The 19,938-nt window shown below is 31.8% G+C and overlaps 1 protein-coding gene across 5 annotated transcripts in view; it reads left to right on the plus strand.

The window, feature by feature from the left end:
• The window catches only part of LOC130896195 (cell adhesion molecule Dscam2), a 260,584-nt gene that overhangs the window by 77,013 nt on the left and 163,633 nt on the right, over nt 1–19,938 (plus strand). For all 5 annotated transcript variants that reach the window (XM_057804116.1, XM_057804113.1, XM_057804114.1 and 2 more), the window contains exon 2: nt 15,438–15,764. In XM_057804116.1, the coding sequence (XP_057660099.1) occupies nt 15,438–15,764 (327 nt within the window). The remainder of the gene's footprint in view (nt 1–15,437; nt 15,765–19,938) is intronic.

A 19,938-nucleotide genomic window follows, 5' to 3' on the forward strand; every position in this document is an offset into this window, starting at 1 on the left:
ATTTTTGATATAAAAATAATATTTAATGAGCCTGAGATAAAAAAGTTCGACATTTTTTTATTGATAACCACATAAGATTCAAACTGAATATTCACCAACAAGATATTTTTATTTTAAAAATTTTTTTATTTTATAAGAAGGAATTTGTTTATGAGTTTATGGTTTTTTAACAGGGAAACTGTGACCTAGTTTGTAAGTTTTTCTATGAAAAAACTTTTTAATGCCTTGAGTTTCCATGGCAAAATATATCCGATTGTTTTCTTAACTTTCATACACAGAAATCTTCTTAAAACATTATCTGTTGGCAATGTTAACTATTAATACGGTTAACATCGCTTTTTGGTAATTTTAAGTATTTTATTCAAACTTAAGATATTTGCTTACAACTTTACACTCCTCCTTTAATTTTGGTTTGTGGTACTTCCCCAAGAGTTAGCCAAACAATCCTGTAGGCAGCGATTTGTGAAGGTAAAACAAAACTTTTGAAGTAAACGCAATTTTCGAATAGAAATTCCCAAAACGAAATTAGTGAAAAACAAGAATTTCCTGGGCAAAGTTGTAAGGTTTTACGGTATTTACAAAGAAATTTGTAAGTATGGTCCTGGAAACGATTGTTTACAATTACATGTGAATCGATATACTCGGGTAGCGATAATGACGTCAGTACGCAAATTGGATCACGATTTGCTCTATTTTAACAATCAATATCGAATTGGGTTGAAATATGAGTATAACATTTATAAATCGTCGGGTAATGCGTTGCATACGGTGCCTGAAATGAGAATGAATAAATTTAACTGAAATAAAATGATCGAGAGGGAATGGGAGAATTGTATGAAATTGAGTGAAATTTTCTTCCAACACCAGACCATTAATCTTATGATATTCATGTTTAAATAAGTTGAAAGATCGTGTAAAAATTTTTTTTTGTATTTTGTATAATTGACCATTTCAAGAGGTTACTTTGATCAAGTAGACAGGCGTTTCGATACTGAATCAAAGAGGAACCTCCGCGAAATCCGACAGTGACAAACAGCGAAGATATGTTTTATTGTTATTAAAATGTTGAATAAATCGTTGGACATGGTAACATGAATGTGTTTGTATGATTAATTGTAAAGATGGATACATTTCTAAATAGCTGAACCTAGTCAACTTAATCTAAATTATTAATAATATGTGTGGTATGTCTATAAAGCAAGGAGCTATGCATAAACCGACATTGCAGTCCTTAGACATGTGTCGCGACTCTCTTCTAACACGTGCACCTACCAATAGATCAACCACATCCTTTAGATAGCCAACTCGAGCTCCCGTTTCAGCGCCATCTCTTGGCTCATTATATTTTCCTTTCTGCTTTTGGCGGCATATTTCAAATTCAAATTTTAAATTCCAGTCTTTCGTCCAGTTACTTTTCGAAACAATTTATTTTATTTAATTGTTACATCTTCAGTGAATTATTTCGAAAAATAACTGGCCAAAAGTTGGTTTAATATACTTCCATTTTTAATTATTAGAGAAATGGGGCTTCAGAAAGGGAAATATTGAAATGAAACAAATGACATTTTTTAATGCATTCGAAATAATACAAAATCAACATAAAGATAAATACATGTACGTACGTATATATTAAAGTATTATATAGACTATGATCCAAAGGATCTATTGTGTTCCCTTTTATTGATGAGATCCAGGGGATCATCAGTGCTTCTATTAACACCCTTCAAAACTCTATTATTTTTAAAGAAATTGGATAAAACTGTATTTATTGTAATATTTAACAATTCAGTTTGCTTTTCAAACGTGTTATGGTTATCACATAAAATATATTGATAATTGTTACTTGTTTCACCTTTTGATACTCCTACTGGAAGGTCTGGTACTTCAACGACACCTTGAGAAGTTGAGGGCTAAGGCACAAGTGCAGCTTCTATTTACATTAAACTTACCCGAGTCATTGAAGAGCTGCCTTCTACGTCCATATACTTATAGGTCTATAAATACGTTCACGTGTTTTTAAACATTAACAAAAACGAAAAATAAAAATAAGATTGTATACCCAACGTCCCATCTGCAAAGAGACTAATTCCTCGGGGTGAAAGCACTTCACCTCCAGTTCCACCAATTAATGAGAAGGTGGAAAATAAAAATATATCTGGTCTACAATCTCAATCGAGTTTTCTTTCTCCCGGTATCTCTTCATCTTCATACACTTTGTCTGGATCTTATAGTCCATCTAAAGAACCTCATTTACTTAAACAAGGTGACTTCACTGATCTTGTTAGAGACTTGGGACTTTCAAAATCTGATGCGCAATTACTTGGATCAAGATTAAATCAGTGGAATCTATTGGATAGAAGTACTAGAGTTTCATATTTTCGTACGAGGCAAGAAGATTTTATGAGTTAGTTTTCCAAAGGAGATGATCTCAGAAAATAAGCTTAAAAGCCGTTCTACTCCATAATGGTAATAAATACCTGTCTGTCCCTGTTGCACATGCTACAAACATAAAGGAAAATTATGCAAATCTAGAGGTATTACTCGAAAATTGAATATTCTCAATATCTATGGAGAATTCTGATTCAAAAGTCGTCGCTATATTTACTGGAGTACAAGGAGGATACACAAAGTTTTGCTGTTTTCTTTGTGAGTGGGCAGTCGCGCAAGAGAAAAATAATACAAAATAAAAACTTGGCCACTAAGAAAAATTCATGGGCTTTAAAATGAATCTCAGTAATTTTTGGTGCCAAGTAAGAAATTTTTTATGCCACCAGAAGCGGAAAGCGTAAACAAAGCGTAAAAAAGAGCTTGGGTGGCTTTTGTGGGTGTTGGTCATAATATTTTTGGGAATACAAAAGCTGAGAACTACCGACAAATAATTCAGAAGCTTCTTTCTGCTTATAAAGATTTAGGATGCAATATGTCAATCAAGATTTCAATTTAGATTTCTTTCCTGAAAAGTTTGGAGCCGTATCAGGTGAACATGGTAAAAGATTACATTAGGATATAATGCAGATTGAAATCCGCCGCACTCGGAAATGGTTAGCAGCAAGGTTTGCTGATTTTTGTTGGTCAATTCGCCGAGAAATTTTTTTCTTGCGGACCAGTGAGATTTTTATTATTAATGAATCATCCTGTATTATATTATAGATAACATGGAATACTCATATATATTCCATTTGTTGTAAATCACAGTATAAATTCTGTATTATTCAGCTATTGATACAATAGTGTCACTCTATAGAGTATATCCATCATTAACATGATACCACCACGTCCTTCAGACAAAAGGGTAATTGATGCGAATCTGGGCGTCTGTTACCCGCCTCACCACTGTCCCTGGAACTGATTGATATTACTGAATACGTTGGTTGTTGTATATTGTTTCGAAAAATAGTGTTTTGTATTTAATGTGTCTATCATTTGCATTTTTCTGTGATATACCTGAAACAAACGGATAGAAACTGGTGGCAGTCTTTTCAAAATTATCAAGCTACATTCTGAAAGATACGGAAATCGGACGTAATTTTATATTGTTTTCGAATCACTATTTATTTATAAAGAGTGATTCATTAGGAATGTGCAATCTCTCCACTGTATAATCTATCATTCTTGATATTATTGTCCTTCCTAGTATGAAATTTTGAATGATGTTGTGGGTTGAGGAGTCAAAATAATACTGTAAAAGAGTTTTTCTAAAATGCCAATAAAATAATAATCAGTGTATATATGAATGAATAGGACACACCGTATCTGAGACAAAATTTAGACAAACTATATAACATAAACTAATAAGAACATTTTGTATGAAACAGAAATCAAATTAATAGTCAATTAAAAAAAACTGATACAATCGTATATAAATAAAAACCTGTGCAAACAACATACTTTTTTTAAATTATTAGACGTGAGTCTAAAGATAAAATACATATTATATACATATTTCGCATGAAGAGACAATTCATTAGTGAATGAATATTTCTATACTTTTCCAATATAAATAACATTTTATTATCTATTTTTTTATTATGTTCTCGACAATCATATTCATGCTGGTATATTTTAGATTTGAAATACCTACTGTTTAGTCATGCCGATGTAACTCTTGTTTTTATTAAATAACACCACCAACCCTTGTACATTCTGGAAGCAGTTTAATAATAAAATGCTACTCAACACCTATTGTCATCTAAGGTTTTTCAAGATTGTTTTGAGAGCTAGAGAAATGAAAATAGTTTTAAACTATAATCGAAATTGTCTGCCCTATAGGCTAGAATTAAACTTCTTTAGTAGGTTTTAATACGGGTGCAGATTACACTGAAGCACAAACTCCATAGTTATTTTTACATGTTTTGTCTTTGGTTTAATGGCAATTTTGGGAATTTTTGTTTCTTTCATATCGTGACTCGTTAAATTTAATCTTGTCCAAGATCAGATTCATACTTCTGAAGTTATACTCGCCATTGTTTATCGTGCTATTAAGAGATGTAAATATGTGTCTTAAAAAGAGTATCGTTCATACAGCAGTAGCAACATTCAATAAGTAAGTTTCAAATATTTCACAAAAGTTTTTTATAAATAATTTTGACCGAAGTCCCACAGAAAATTAAAGTCTCACACTGACTCTAACATAATGAAGTTTTCATATCATTAGATATTTTTGAAAAATCCACTAGGCAAATATCAATGGCTACTTCTGGTGTTATGAAAAATTCCATCGTTCAACACTATCATGTATTTCTACAATATTTTTTCTCCTCTTAAAACTTCAAATCATGTAATTGTTGGAATAGATTTTGAAAACTGAGCCGCTTCTATGTTAAAATTGATCTCTCCTGGCATTTACCTGAATCAGAACAAATACGAGAAATATAAATATTCCAATTTGGATATCAAATCCCATACTCATTGATGGATATTGGAATTTTACATTCTCGTCTTCGGTTGAATTGCGATTTGGGAAATTATTTTTGTTATTTTTTCTCGTCAAATTTATCTTTTCTAAGATTGTGTTACATTATAGAAGCTATACGCGTCATTGTGTTTAATATTTTCGAGAGTTGTTACTTCTTTTTTAATTTTCTGCAATGGATATTGATCCTACTGTCATCTACATATTAATTTTCTTGTATCAAATCAGATACTCCAGAATTCATTTGTTTTTTGTTTACGAATCAAATAAAGACGTTTCTTCTTATATGTTTTCATAGTTATCAACTACCCACAATTATACATTACTTGACAAGGATCATTTTCTGTTCTTTTGTCCATTTTATTATTAACTATCTTACTGAAGATGTTTAGATATATTTTTTCTGCGAGTATTTCCAATTTGAGATAATAATATTGACTCAATTTTGTAAAAATAGAAACAATGTAAAAATAAGAAGATATTTATGTTTCCAAAATAAAAAATGTGGTATTCACACAATGCTAACTGTCTAAAACTATGCTATCTTTTATAAAAGAATATTATGAATAACAGTGGTGCTGTTCTTCCGAATATTGAAGAAGTGTGTAAATACACATTCATTTGCAAGTGCATACCGTTGTGTTACTGATTATGAGGGCTGTTATTCATCTGTTCTTTGTGATAGCTCATGAATATATGAATAGCTCTTACACCCTTCTATGCGTAATTGCTTAATCTGTGCCATAATATATCGCTCTCTCTATTAAGCATTCATTTACGGAACATCTCATTTATAACTCGAATCCCGAAAGAGCCACGCCTTTAGTGGAATGTAATCCTCGCAATGAAACAATCCACATTCAATCTCGAAAATGTAGACAGCGTAAAAAAGTAAAAAGTCCTGACGCTAGACGTCTCTTTCGTTTCTTCCTGTCTTTATGTTCCGGAGAAAAAGTTCTAATTTCGATGATGTTTCAGTGATTTTCAAGGATTAGCTTCCGATTACTTAGACGTTCTTTTTATAAACTGCAAAACAAAAACTTTTATTTTGTATTTCATGAGAGTTACCTCGAAGCAAAATAAGATATTTCAGAAACCAATTTTCTTGTTTCATTAGTTAAACAATAGAAGAGGATGAAAAAAGGAAAAATTCTACATCAATTGAATTGCCCTAAAGGGATTTTATAAAATTTCATTCATATCTATACTTGCAGAATTATCTGTTCATTATAATAAATGAAGACTTAACCCTTTGGTCCGCTTCTGCGCCAGTTATAAACCCAAATATTTGTTCGTCACCACATAGAATTGTAGCATGTCTACAGTTGAAGTCCGAATCGGAATACCGAGAATCAGAATGTCGCGCTAAGTGAGGTGATTAAATACTTGCATTTCAAAGAGTTGACCCCACGCAAATTCACGAAGAGTTATTGGAAATAATAGAGGAATACAAAATATCATATGACATCGTGAAAGGGTGGTGTGGTGAGTTCAAAGGTGTTGTAAGATCGACATATGGTTATTGGACAAATATTATAAAATATTAGTGTTTCATAGTATGTGGTACATATTATACCTCCTGAACATTTTGACATTGTCTGCATGATAAGTATAGTATACACCTGCGTGGTAAACGATTTTCTTCGGATAAATAAGTGGCTTGAAAATATTGAAGAATCTTTTTATTAATTCTTAAACATTAATGGAAAAATGTGTTAACGTGAATGAAGATTATAGTACGAAACTACTAGTGTTTACAGCTGATCTGTTAATAGCATTCCTACAGCCATCTCAGTCTAGAATGTCCATGGCTGTAGCTGCAAAGTCTTCTATTTCATAGACTCCCAGGTTTACTTTTCTGAAGCTACGCAGTCTTTCAATCCAAAAGGAATGCGGATAGACGTTCCGTCCATCTGCACGACGCATTATCTGCCAAGTCAAGATAGGACACCTGTTAGATTGATACAATCAGCAGATCTTCTCTAGTTATACTTTCCCAGTAGAATAGTCTGTCTCAGCCCCTGTAGGTTCCATGAAGGGTTTGTCTGCCCCCGCTTTAGCGTTTTCGTTGTGTCTCAGAACCCATACGAGATTGGATTTTAATATATTGGAGCTTGAAGCTTTAATGACTGGATGGACAGGATGATGATCTGCTGTTTGCGATAATTCTTTTCTAAATTGAACTGGATGCTTGGTGTGTTGTATAGGCTTTTAGAGATTTTGGTTCTAAACCCAACTACTTTTACTAATTTTTTTTGTAAGTGGGTTAGGGGCGCAGCAAAGATTTCGGCCCTCGTAACTACTTTTCTCAAATTTAAAATAATTATTCCATTGCAAATATGATAAATTTCATTAGAAAAATACTGAAATTGAAATTGTTTTGCTAAATCGCTCCAAATTATTCAGTTACTTCGATATACGTCACGATAAAAAAATCAAACGTTATGTAGAAGGTCAGTAACCCCAACAATAGAAGCCTTAAAATAGTTATTCACGCAACTCATGCAAAATGTTTTACTACATCAAAAATTGAGAAATGTTGAAACTATTGATTCGTGTACCTGTCAAAAGAATATGAAAGAATCAATCTGATGCTGCTGCCAGAAAAATCAAGAAAGAGTTATGAAGCAGCTTATCAAGAAATAGTGCCAATCAAAGACCTACGTTATTATTGAAATAATAAATTAAAGATATTACCTATTTTTGTAGTTAAAAATTGTAAATAATATAAAGGAGGCGTTAAAACAGAATCGTACATTTCTTGGAGTACTAATAAATGAAAAAACATTTGTACTACATACTATCAAAGATCATATTACTGGCATGAGGAAAAACTTGAAAGAGATTAATAATTATTCTCCAAGAGCCACTTCTCTATCCTTTCCACATCCAGAGAGTGCATGCCGATCGGCGGGAAGCCAGTTTTTCATTTTTTCTATCTTATTCCGCTATTTTTTCTATGCAATCTATTTTATCTTCCTCCAGCAATTGACGTCGTTTCTCCGTCTAGTCAGGGAGCAGGTAGAGCAGATGCTCGATCGTCTTTTATTCTACGTTGCATTCTTCGCAATACCTGTTTGTTTTCACTTCCCATTACAGAAGTATTGTGCCCAAAAGTATAATATCCACTTATCACTTCAATGATCTTTTGAATTAAGTGTTTCCGAATCTTATCATCTTTTTTGTATTCCCTAGATTCTAGATTCTCTCAATCACTATCCACGATGAATTTATTTTGAAAAATTTCTCATTCTATAAAAAGTGTTCAAAATTTAACTTCTTAAATATGCATCTTCAAAAATTTACATAAAATATTCAATATCTGGATAACGGTAAGGCTTAGGTATAGGAAAGTATAAAGGAATTCGCCTTATTTTGTACCCCTGATTACATTAAAAAAGAAAAAAACCGGTGGTTCTATTTAAAAAAATGAAGAAATTTGATATTCATGAAGTTAAACTTTGAACACTTTTTATACACACCCTCTATAAAATGAAGAATTTTTCAACATAGATTCATATACATTTGACTGCTAAAATCAACCGAATAGAAACTATTTTCATATCTTTAAGGGTATCCTCGTAAAAAAATAATCTATAAGGAACTGCAACGGTTAAATTTTTTACAAAAAAATTAATAATTCAAAAAATATGCATTTTTCGAAAAAAGTTCTTACACAAAAGTATACACAAATTCCATCTAGATTTCGAAAATGTATTAATATACAAAGTGGTCCATTTAAAATAACGAAATTACAGGTAGAACCGGAAGTCGGAAGTCTTTGAAAATATTTTAGTTAAAAAGATCGTATCCGAAAACCCAAACGTGGATATTATCATGATTCTAAAATAGATATTTTGGCCATATACAGATAGTTTTAACTCGTCGTGGGACACACACTTATCATGACGTTTGACACTGATCCCTGTGTTCACATCAGTAGTTATAGGTTGTTGTGTTTTGTATATAAGTAGATCATATTCTATCTCAAAATGAGATACCAAGATTCAAGCACACTATCTTGTACTGTCTTGTAGCATCCTTTTTTCATTATGTTACTGGTTATAAATTAATTTTTATTGGATTAAGCAGAGAAAAAAAACACTTGGACAACAAGAGGGCGTTCTATTTTTGTATTTGAACAGATTACCCGACATGAACTGTGCCCTTCTTCTACTGTGTTCGATTTATTTCTAAAAAACTAAATAGATAAAAATTCTTTGCACTAAACAAAGCAAAATATTTTGGGCAGTCACATTCATTAAAAATTTTTAAAAACAATATATGCTTGTCATGGCATTTCTACTCGTAAAATATATTTCAAATGCGCTCAACACAGAGTTACAAGGAAATGGGAAATTTGATCTGCCTTTAGTTCCAAGCTCGATATAATCAAAAAATATATTGAAAGACAAGAATTTGACTATTTTCTGACACTTTCCGAATTAGAAAGAAAAATTATGAAGAAAACATGTATTAAAACCTTTTTCAGACACTGTTTGATATGTAGACTATTATCTTATCTAGATGTTAATATATTTGTTAGTATTCTATTTTTCACATTACATTAAGTAGAGTTGAATATTTGTTGGGTTTTCAGTATTTCGTTGGTTAGAATATTAAAACTCTCGTATAATTTTTTCTCCAGCCTTCAACTTTTATATGGGTATTGCTGATTCCCTGGCGATTTGTTACTCCTCTTTTGTTTAGGTACTGTTTTTATCTGTTCTTGCGAATTTTTGGTTGGAAGACTGCGTTGAGGGTATTGATTTTTATTGATTTTATAGTTTTTCCGTGTTATCCGTGAAATTTATAAAATGTTATTAGTTTCTATTCTTCCTGTAATCTTCATATCATCAATTTGTATTCTACCAAATCATATTTCATAATTTTATTCCTTTCCATCGACTTTTCTATTTTTTGTCTTTATAGTATTGATCTTTTTATTTTCTATTGTCTTCTTTCGTTGTTCCATCTATGATCTTTTCTTATCCAGCTGTCATTAGTGTCCATTCATCTTCATTTTATGATTTTTTTTTCTTGATTTATTTTTTTCTATCCAATTTCAGAGTATTACTAATAATATGATTAATTTCAAATTGACTGTTTGGCTCGGATAAGTGTGTGATTGCTACCAGTTGCAAAATGGTTTAAAACTGATACGACATTAATAATAGTTTTATGTTGAGGGGATGTAGTCGATTCTATGTTTGCTGTGATTGTTCGGACTCATTCATCTCTTTTTGTTGTTTTCTCTCCAAGTAGTTATTCATCTTCACGATTCCTTTACTGATTTACATATATTCACATATAAAAATAGACTCATTAGAATGTTTTTTTAGTTTTAAATCTCTAGCCAGGTTACCGTGTGGAGTGTAGTTTTTTGATTAGGGGGTCATACTCCATGCCTATTTATCTTTCGATTTCTCTTCTATTCCTTCCGATTTTATCCTAATTATCTCGGCAGCTTCTCTCACATTCTCAATCCAAGTTTTTCTTGGTTTTCCTTTATAATTTTTACATGTTTTTTGGATCGACGTTTTTTTTTATATTCTGATTATGGTATATGTGTTAAGCCATCTCAATTGTGATTCATTTTTCTGATCTGTAGCTGTGAAATCATACAATCAAAAAAAGTGATTTTGTCTGGATACCAAATGAAGATTTATCGCCTTAATCAATTCCAGATATAATGCAAATATAATAGTCAAAATTATCCATTTAAAAATGCGTATTATATTGGATGAAGTGTTACTAACATTCTGGAAGATATTTTCAAACGAGCAATGATCCACGGAAACTTTACACATAAATTTCAAACGACCCTATATATTTACATTTTAACGACTTGAGACGGGTGAACGATTCAATTTTCTGAGAAAACTCAACGAAGTGAATAAAGTTGAATGTACCTTAAAACTTTTCGTGGAAAATCTGAATATATCAGAATATTCTACAGCTTGTGTTGACGATGGTACTATCCCAAACAAACATAATACTTCCAGATATTATACTTTGAAATAAAAAAATAAGTTTGAAAGGAATTTCTTATAAAAGAATTGTTCACCGTTACCGATTTTGTTACATCATATGCAGCGAGATTGTGAATTAACAAATAAATTAATTTTTTATGTAATTATGAGAGTACGTTTAACAACCCGAAACAAGTCAAATTATTTACCAGGCCTTCAACAACTCGTATAAACATTTTAAATGAAACGATAAAGCAGCATTGAAATAATCTTCAATTCTCTATCCAGCAAATAAAACTTCAGGATATTTTAATAATGTTATAAAAAGCCGGTACCAGACGGTGCGTCCATTGCTTTCAACGATGGTTGCTGGTATGATTGGCCATGGAAAGTCGGTTTCTTTGACCTGCGTCAAAGTAGTACCCAACATTAGAACGAAGTATCATCCAGTTTATTTTATAAGAATTTATATCTGTTATTGTTGTCCATCACTTTTTTACCAAACAATCTGGTTATCAATCGAGTTTATGAAAGCGCCACATCATTACCGGCAACTTGTACACACTATATATTTTTTCACGCTTATCTGCGGCGCTTCATCCAGCCTACGTCCAATGTTCAGCCAACATTGGAAGGTGAATGCTGGCGCAAACCTTGGACACATCGTGTAGTTGCAGCTTTTCATCCAGCCGTCTCTTCCAATGTTCTTTGGAACGCGAATGCTGACGCAAACGTTGGACGCATCGTATAGTATCGGTTTAAGTAATTTCATTTCATACAAACAATTTATTATTTATCTTTTTGCCAAAAGAGAGGAATTGTTTTCTAATGATATAAAAATGTCACTAAAAGGTCAGCCTTATTTGAAATTTAAATTATTTGTTTTATGAATCATTCATTTTACAGAATTTGAAATTTTATTTTTCCAAAACGCAATGACTTGAGATATAAATATTTATTCGAGTGGGTGATAAAGCTCATGTTGAGGTAAACAGAATAGTTAATGAGAAGTAACGGTCTAAGTGGAATAGATAGAACTGTTAATGATTTTTCCAAATCTTGTAAATCAAAATTGAATAACGAATAGAAATTGGTTGTGGAAAGAAATACTTTGGAATAGAATCGAACAAGAACGCATTGTAAAGTTGGATTATAAAATTTAAGTTTGCTGCTTACTGCAAAATGATTAAATATATATTTGGCTTATGGCAAGGTGGCACGATTTAATTATATTAATTTGCTTCCTGTATTTGATGGGTTTAGCTTAAGCCAGTGTTTCCCAAAGTGTGGGACGCCATTCCCCACAGGATCAGGAAAAATTCAGCTGGGTCATGGCAAAAAAAACTATCTTTCTCTAAATTCAATATTCTATAGAAACATTTTCAAGTACTTCAAGTCTCGTCCAATAAATTGTAACTTTTTAACGAAATAGAGAATGATCATAAATAATTTTGTATTGTAATTTTCGATGGCTTTTAATAGGAAACATTATAAAACGTTAGTTTGAGTTAAACAAGTTATTTTTGAATGAACACCCACATCTAAAAAAGATGCTTTTTTCACTTTAAGATAGATTCCATGATTTCAAGTGGATAATATGGAATAATTCAAAAAATAACTCAATTGAAACAACGACTTCTGAATGAAAATTTCAAATATTTTGAAACATTATATAAACCTATTAAAACCTATTTAAACTACAATGAAGTAGATTTACATTTTGAACTCAATAAATAACACTAATTGATAGTTTTGAAGACTACTTTCCGAATATTCCTCTATATAATTTGTAAATCAGTAAAGATTTTTTTGTCGATACTGAATAGAAAGAAAAAAGTTTATGATTTAATTGGAATTTTTATGCTAACTTCGACATTAAAAAAGTGTTTGAAACTGTATCACTAATTAATTTTTGATTGATCTGTCAAAATTATTATCCTAGTCTTAGCGAAAAAGCCATACAATTATTAATTTTCAAAAATGAGTACCGAAACAGATTGGATGACCTAATTTGAGAATAAAATCAATCCCAATTTCAAATTACTATGTGATGAAAAATAATATCACCCTCGCATTAAGGGCAATTTTTATGTGAGAAATAAACAAACAGTTTGAATTTTTATTTCTATTAAAAAATGATCGCGAAAAAATTTAAAATCTCGTGAAAGGGCGGCGGCCAAAAATGTTTGGGATACGCAGGCTTAAACCAATGATTGAATGTAAACTAACATAAAAATTGGAAAGTGTAGAAATACACTGTCTCACACTTATATTTGTAGCTAAAGATCTTCCAATAGGTATGTCCGTTTTTCGTGGGGAAAGTTATTTTAATATTGAATGAGCTAAACCTGTTTCATCCAATAGATTATTAATATTTTCAAATATCTCACAATATAGTTGTCTATTGTAGAATGTCTCAGGAGTTCTTATGCCGGTTTTATTTTCAGTAATAAAAACAAGGACATTGGTAATTATTCGGAAAAATCATATTTCGAAAGCTTGTTGCATATAAGCTTCGGCAGACGATTTTGTCCAATTTTGGATCGACGATTTATTCTGAGGAATAATCTGTTGATTTCTAATATTTGAGCCACTTTTTGCCATCAGTTTTTCAAATAACAGGACTTTCTATTGAAACTTTGATTTCAGTACACTCTAGAACCACCTTGACAAGTCTTGCTGAATAAAGGGTTATATTTAACACGATTTGTAACAGAACCATCGTTTTTTGAGTCCATACAAAACAAGTAAGTCAAGCAGCTTCCCCATCTTGCTAAGCTAATTCTACCGTGGCTATGTGATAGAATTTCCGTAGCAGTCCTTCATTTTCATTCCATGAATTTATCATTTTCGTTATTTTCACGGAACTTGAAACTGTCGAATTTTTCAGGGTTCGTCATATAAAATCACGGGCAGTCACGCTTGTTTTTCGATAGGTCAATAATAACTTTATTATATTTTTCTTATAACGGCTTACTCAACTTAAGATCCAGATGGTTTTGCCGTAGTTTCTTTAAACTCTATACCATCTTTTCTTCTCAAGTTTACAGCCATCTTTCCGCCGTCCGATTTCTATCTAATTGATACTTTCTACAATTGCAAAAGTCCATAAATGCTTTTCATACAAATTTTTTACTGTAAATGGTATTTTTTTGATATGATCAATTCTATAATTTAATTAATATTCTCGTTAGTATTACAACCAAATCATCACATTTTGAAATATGAAATATTTGAAACGTTGAAATCGAAAGAAATCAATATGTATTCATGGCAACATGATAAAGTGAAAATAGACCATGGAATCTGTTTTCAGTATAATAAATATCATTGGATTTCTACAGGAGAAGTAACATTGTCTTTAGATTAGTTTCCAATGTTTTAGTTCATGCGAATTGTCTAAAAATATCATTTTATACTAAACAAAATAGTTGTCATTTATAGTAGAAAGTACATCAGCACAGCATTCATATGAATAAAGTAAAAATTTGTATACTGGGCGAATAAGTGGAATATCTAGAAAATTTACTTCCCTATCGAAATGCCAATATTATATTTTATATAATATACCATACCTTCCTTGAGTTTTTCATAAATTTCCTTATAAATGACAGGGATGAAACGAGATATATTGCTTTCCAAAATTCTGTAATTAAACTAGGGCTCGAAAAATTTTCCTTGTAGCTAGGTACCTCAGTATTACAATGAGTTTCTGATCTGCTGATAGTAAGGTCTTCGTAAAGGATTTTTTTGTTATCTTTTGTTCTATTTTTCTCCTTAGTTTTTCAAATGTTTCTTCATCCATTATCGAATATTGTTCTATCTAGCCAGGATCTGCCTGATCTGGGTCTATTAGGTTCCAAAAGCAAGGGAGCAGGTAATATAATTATTGCCGGTGGTTTTCTCCATCACCACTCACCCGTATCAACTTCCCATAGGGGTGGTAAATATCCTTTGGTCTCCAGGTTATAATAATAAGGGAGTTTGGCTGCGGTGGTTGGAAGTGGGTGGTTGTGGCTCGCAAAATTGTGAAAACATATATTTCTATATATGAGGACTTCTGAAAAGATCTCAAAATTTATGGAATGATCTATATAATTCAAAAGTGTGTTCAGCTATTATAATAGACTTTGATTGTTCTAGAAAGTTCTGAAAATTTCTGGAATGATTTGGAAAGTTCGAGAAAAATATTCAAGAAATTTCTAGAACGAGTGGAGCTCTAGAAATTTCCCTAATGATCTGGAAAGTTCCAAAATGAGTGCAATTTATTATGATTGATAAGAAATATCAAGTTTCTCATGGTCGAAAATAGAAACCTATAGTCTCTATGTTAAAAAATGTACCATTTTTTTATACCATTAAGCATGCGATGTATTTTAACCCGAGCAACACCTGGTTTCGCTGCTAGTATTGAATAAAATTTCAAGTTAGGAATGTTTTAACTTATACCTGTGAATTTTTGATTAGTAGTAGCCATGATGCAATGGCAAAAGAATTGCATATTGCCAAGCGACGTGCAATAATCATCTTACATATTAGTTTCTTTGTTACAGAATCTATACAAGCTTTTGACTCGCATTTTCGAGGACCTTCATTCGTAATGGAACCTCCTTCAAGACTCGAGTTTTCAAATTCAAGTGGAGGATGGCTTGATTGTTCGGCTTCGGGAAGTCCTCAACCTTCAATAGATTGGCTTTCTGTGGATGGCACTTCTGTTGGTGACATATCAGGTGTTAGGAGAGTGCTTAGAAACGGTACTCTGTTCTTACAACCTTTTCCTGCTCAATCCTATAGACAAGACGTTCATAGTACTGTTTACAGATGCATAGCAAGTAATACAATTGGAAGAGTTATCAGCAGAGATGTACAAGTAAGAGCTGGTAAGTATTCATAAATAAGAAGCATAGAATTGATATATTGTCCAACAAATCTTAATCCACTAACCGGTAACTCAGTAACATAGAAACTCGAAATGCCGATAAAACTTATATCGGTGATAACTCAGTAGACAACTGAAGACAACTGGAAACAAATCTGGGGATGAATTGGAGCTGAAAAATAAAAAATCGGTTGGTAGCGGAAGGGCCAGTGTAGATCTCATTCTTTACCGAAAGCATTTATAATCTGATAACATATATTATAAGTGGAAACTGGCCAAAACAATTGAAAGAAGCAGTAGTTTCTCAAACTTTAGGAGAGATGAAGCACTAGTAACAAATAATAGACTTTTTTCTCCAATATTTAGCTCAGCAAAGATATTAGAAATAAATTAATAAAAAAAGATTGGTTATTTCTGGAAAAATTGAAATAATATCTCAAACTCGGGTTGATAGAAAAGACAACTCACTAAGACGCATATGATTCATTGGAAATAGAACAACCTCGTCTTTGTATTTCACAGATCTTAAGTCAATATATGGTGGATGACATTTTAGGATATGCAGACGAAATGGTCAGGCAGAAACCTGGGATTATCTAAAACCGAAAGTTAAAACAGACGCAGCTGCGCTAAAATAGTGATTTGACCGTAAGCTCTTATTAGTAAAAATGTTGGATAAACCAAATAGTTACATGTACGGCTTTTGGCAGTATTTCAAATCAACAAATAATTTCTTTCAAATAATGGAATCAATATTAAAGATACAACTTGTAAAAAAGGAGCATAACCAGTATCTATTAATTGTTCTAGATCTAAAGATAAGGACAATATTCTTAAATTTCCAGCCCTATCCAGTTGTTAATCTTAGGCGACAATCCCGGATCTGTTTTATTCTGATCAGTAGTCCTACACCTCTGGTTCTGTTCGGCCTTCTTTGTTCCATGACTGATAATATAAGACAACAGTATCGGAACTCATTTTTATTTTACCAGCAATGTCTCAGAACAACAGCCTAGCTTCTTAAAGATCTACTATTCTACTTCCCTTGATCTCAGTCTGCTGGCGATAATTTGCTTTTAGAATTACGACTTCAAGTTTAAAGTGTGCGTGAAATATTGTTGAAATAGAATAATATTATCTGGGGTTCAGGTTTTTATGCCAATGAGTATATTAAAATGAAAAATAAAAAAAAACGTTCATAAATATGTCTCATTGAATATTCAGTAATTGATTCGGAAGCAACCAAATACAAAAGCTTTTCATTTTCGTCGTTAAATTATTTCTCCCAATTTATACTCCGCTGTGCTTAATTAAAAACTAAATTCGTTGCGACATTATTGTGATTAAAAATTGGAATTACATTTTGCAAGGAACATTACAATGTGTTATTTTCAGCCGAACAACGTATTTCATATACTGTGAATATTTTTTTAAGTGAACATGACATTGTTTTCAGTGGAACAAATCGAATAAGTGTCTATTATCTTATAATGGATCTAAGTTATATTTAAGCAATATGTTATATTTTATTGGTTTAAGAATTAGTTCCAAGAGTCAGAAATTACATACTGTAGAAAGGTAGAACCATTACAGCCAGAAAATTGAGAAAAAATGAAACTCTTTACTGAGGGTCGGTCAAACTTTTTAGCAAAAGTATTTGAAACATTTTATGGAAGTGTATCAGTTTGTCTGACAAACAATGTGAATTTTACATGTTTTTGTTATGGGCTTTTATCAAATAAGATATCAGTTATCGCCTTGAAACCATGAAAGGCATAACTAAAGGAATAACGGCAATATTTCCATCAAAGATTTCTCTAACAATGTATCTAGGTATGTCGTGATATGCCGATGCTGTGGCAACGGAAACATGAATAGGAACACTACAATCATTGCAATTGAAAAATATTTACGTGAAATACAGGCTTGAAATTAGAGTCTTCGTAAACGGGGGCACTAGCCAAGTACCCCTAGTTGATAGCCGTATAAACAATCTTTGAGAAGAAAGCACTGATTTACGCATAAAGGTATTCAGATTTCCTATGCAAAGACAAAATGAATAAATATTCAAACGTTTTATGGTTTATGTGCAGCTATTTTGCGTAGTCATTTAGTTCTGTGCGCACTATTCCCCATAACAAATTTTCGTGCGCACATTTATTCCATTCCAACCACTCTCTAAAACAGACCATGGAAGACCTTGTTTGTTTTTCTTTATAAAAAGTGCTAGCGTCTTTAGCAAAAACGCTTTATCTCTATCACTATTCATAGTTATACAGGGTGTTGAAGCAAGGTGACCCCGTCTCTAGGATAGGTAAAAAACTGAAAAATAATTTGCTCAGTAAAACATATTCATAACGCTATATGTACACCTACTTTTCCTGATTATACCAAAACTGCTGGTATAATTGTAATGAAATTTTGTAGGAATATGTTTTGGAAGATGATACATCCCATAAATTTGTTTTCCAATCTTACTCTTTTAGAGGGCGCTAGTTACACGGTTCGTATCAAGTAGTATTGAACATTGTAGAGGTTAGAAAACAAAGTTTTATAGGTGCACCAAAAAGGTACTCCTGTTAAAACTCTGTGTTTACTTTTCTCATCGCTTCCAAACGTTGAAACGATGATAACCCAACTCAATGAATTATTATGTGTCAAATTGATGCGGCACGTGTCTACTCAGATCGTTTAAACATTTTAACATTTTCCGGCGTTTCCTCAATAACACGACCAAAACACTGCACAAATATTATTGCTGTCAACTTTCCAAATAAGAACAGTTTTATTTTTGTTTTTTAGAATAAAATAGTTCAGATTTGTTAAATATTGATTGTAATGGAATACGAATACTCACAGTGCAAGAATACACCTCCTTGTGTTATTTAATAGATATTCGATAATTATAATAATTAATTATAATTCTTCCAACATCAATTGCAGAAGACAATTATGCGAGGAATAATGAATATTTCATAAATCGCACGGTACTCATACCAAATTAAGAAATAAAAAATGTTTACTTCCCGTATATAATTCAGTCAACATCTAACAAACCCTCAATCCACGTGGACTTATCAGCTCCACTGTTTACAAATAAAAACATCGAATCGTGAACATAGATTCGTTTCTATTGACCGAAGCCTTCGTAAGGCGTATGTACACAATTTCTTTCAGTCTGCGTTAAGCAGTTGCGGGGCTTGGTGAGATTCATTTAATTTATAAATTTCTTTGAATAAATAGAAATTTGGCGATATTTAGATCATAGGCGAATGAGGATAATGAAATTTCATAGTGTAGTGAGAATAAAGACAGGTATAAATTTATTAATAAAGATTTAGATATTCAAAGACAGCAAGTTATTTCAAATATATTCGAATGTTTAAAAAAGGAAAATATTTAGCAATTTGATAATCCAATCATAATAAGAATTGCGGAATTAACTGAGCAACAAAATTTTCCATTTTCGAGTAGTCACGAAATGGGTTGCTGTGGATCATATACAGGACCGAAAAACATGTAGAGAAAAACTGAAATCAGTTGACTTATCCAGAATAGAATTATACCAGTTTAGACACATTGCGTCAAGTTTTGTTAGCATGTGGTTTTAAACACAAAAAACTGAATAAACGGAGGGCAATAACCAAATTGTTAAGGATGGTTCGATGGCGACAAGATTATTCGCGACAGATGAAGCACTACCGACGACTGGTGTACAAAAAGGTCTCATTTCACGTCGGGTACGTTGTTTAAGCCAAACGCCCTCAAAGGTAGGTATATTTTACTCGTCTATTTACGTTTTATAATTTAATATTCAGTTGTAGCAAGTAGCGAGGTATAATAATGATTTTTTTCTAAGTTTCAAGAAGGACTACAATTAAGTGCATCTGTCTAAATAACGGCGTATAATGCCGTCCAATTTTTAATGATTAGATTGCTTTTTAACGAATACTTTCTCGCATAAGGTGTAGATATTGTTAAAACTATTTATAAAAATAATAAATTTTTAATATGAAGTATCTACTCCTATGGTAGATCAAACAAAATTGTCTGCAATTGATATTGGAAGAACTATACTAAGCACAGCAAAACAAAAATATGACAGATAATTGAGATCATTAACATTATTGTCCCAGTACTCGAAGCTGAGGAGTAATATAAATATCAAAAATTGT

This window comes from Diorhabda carinulata, chromosome 7 (assembly GCF_026250575.1).
Source record: "Diorhabda carinulata isolate Delta chromosome 7, icDioCari1.1, whole genome shotgun sequence".
In the NCBI taxonomy this organism is placed as follows: domain Eukaryota; kingdom Metazoa; phylum Arthropoda; class Insecta; order Coleoptera; family Chrysomelidae; genus Diorhabda; species Diorhabda carinulata.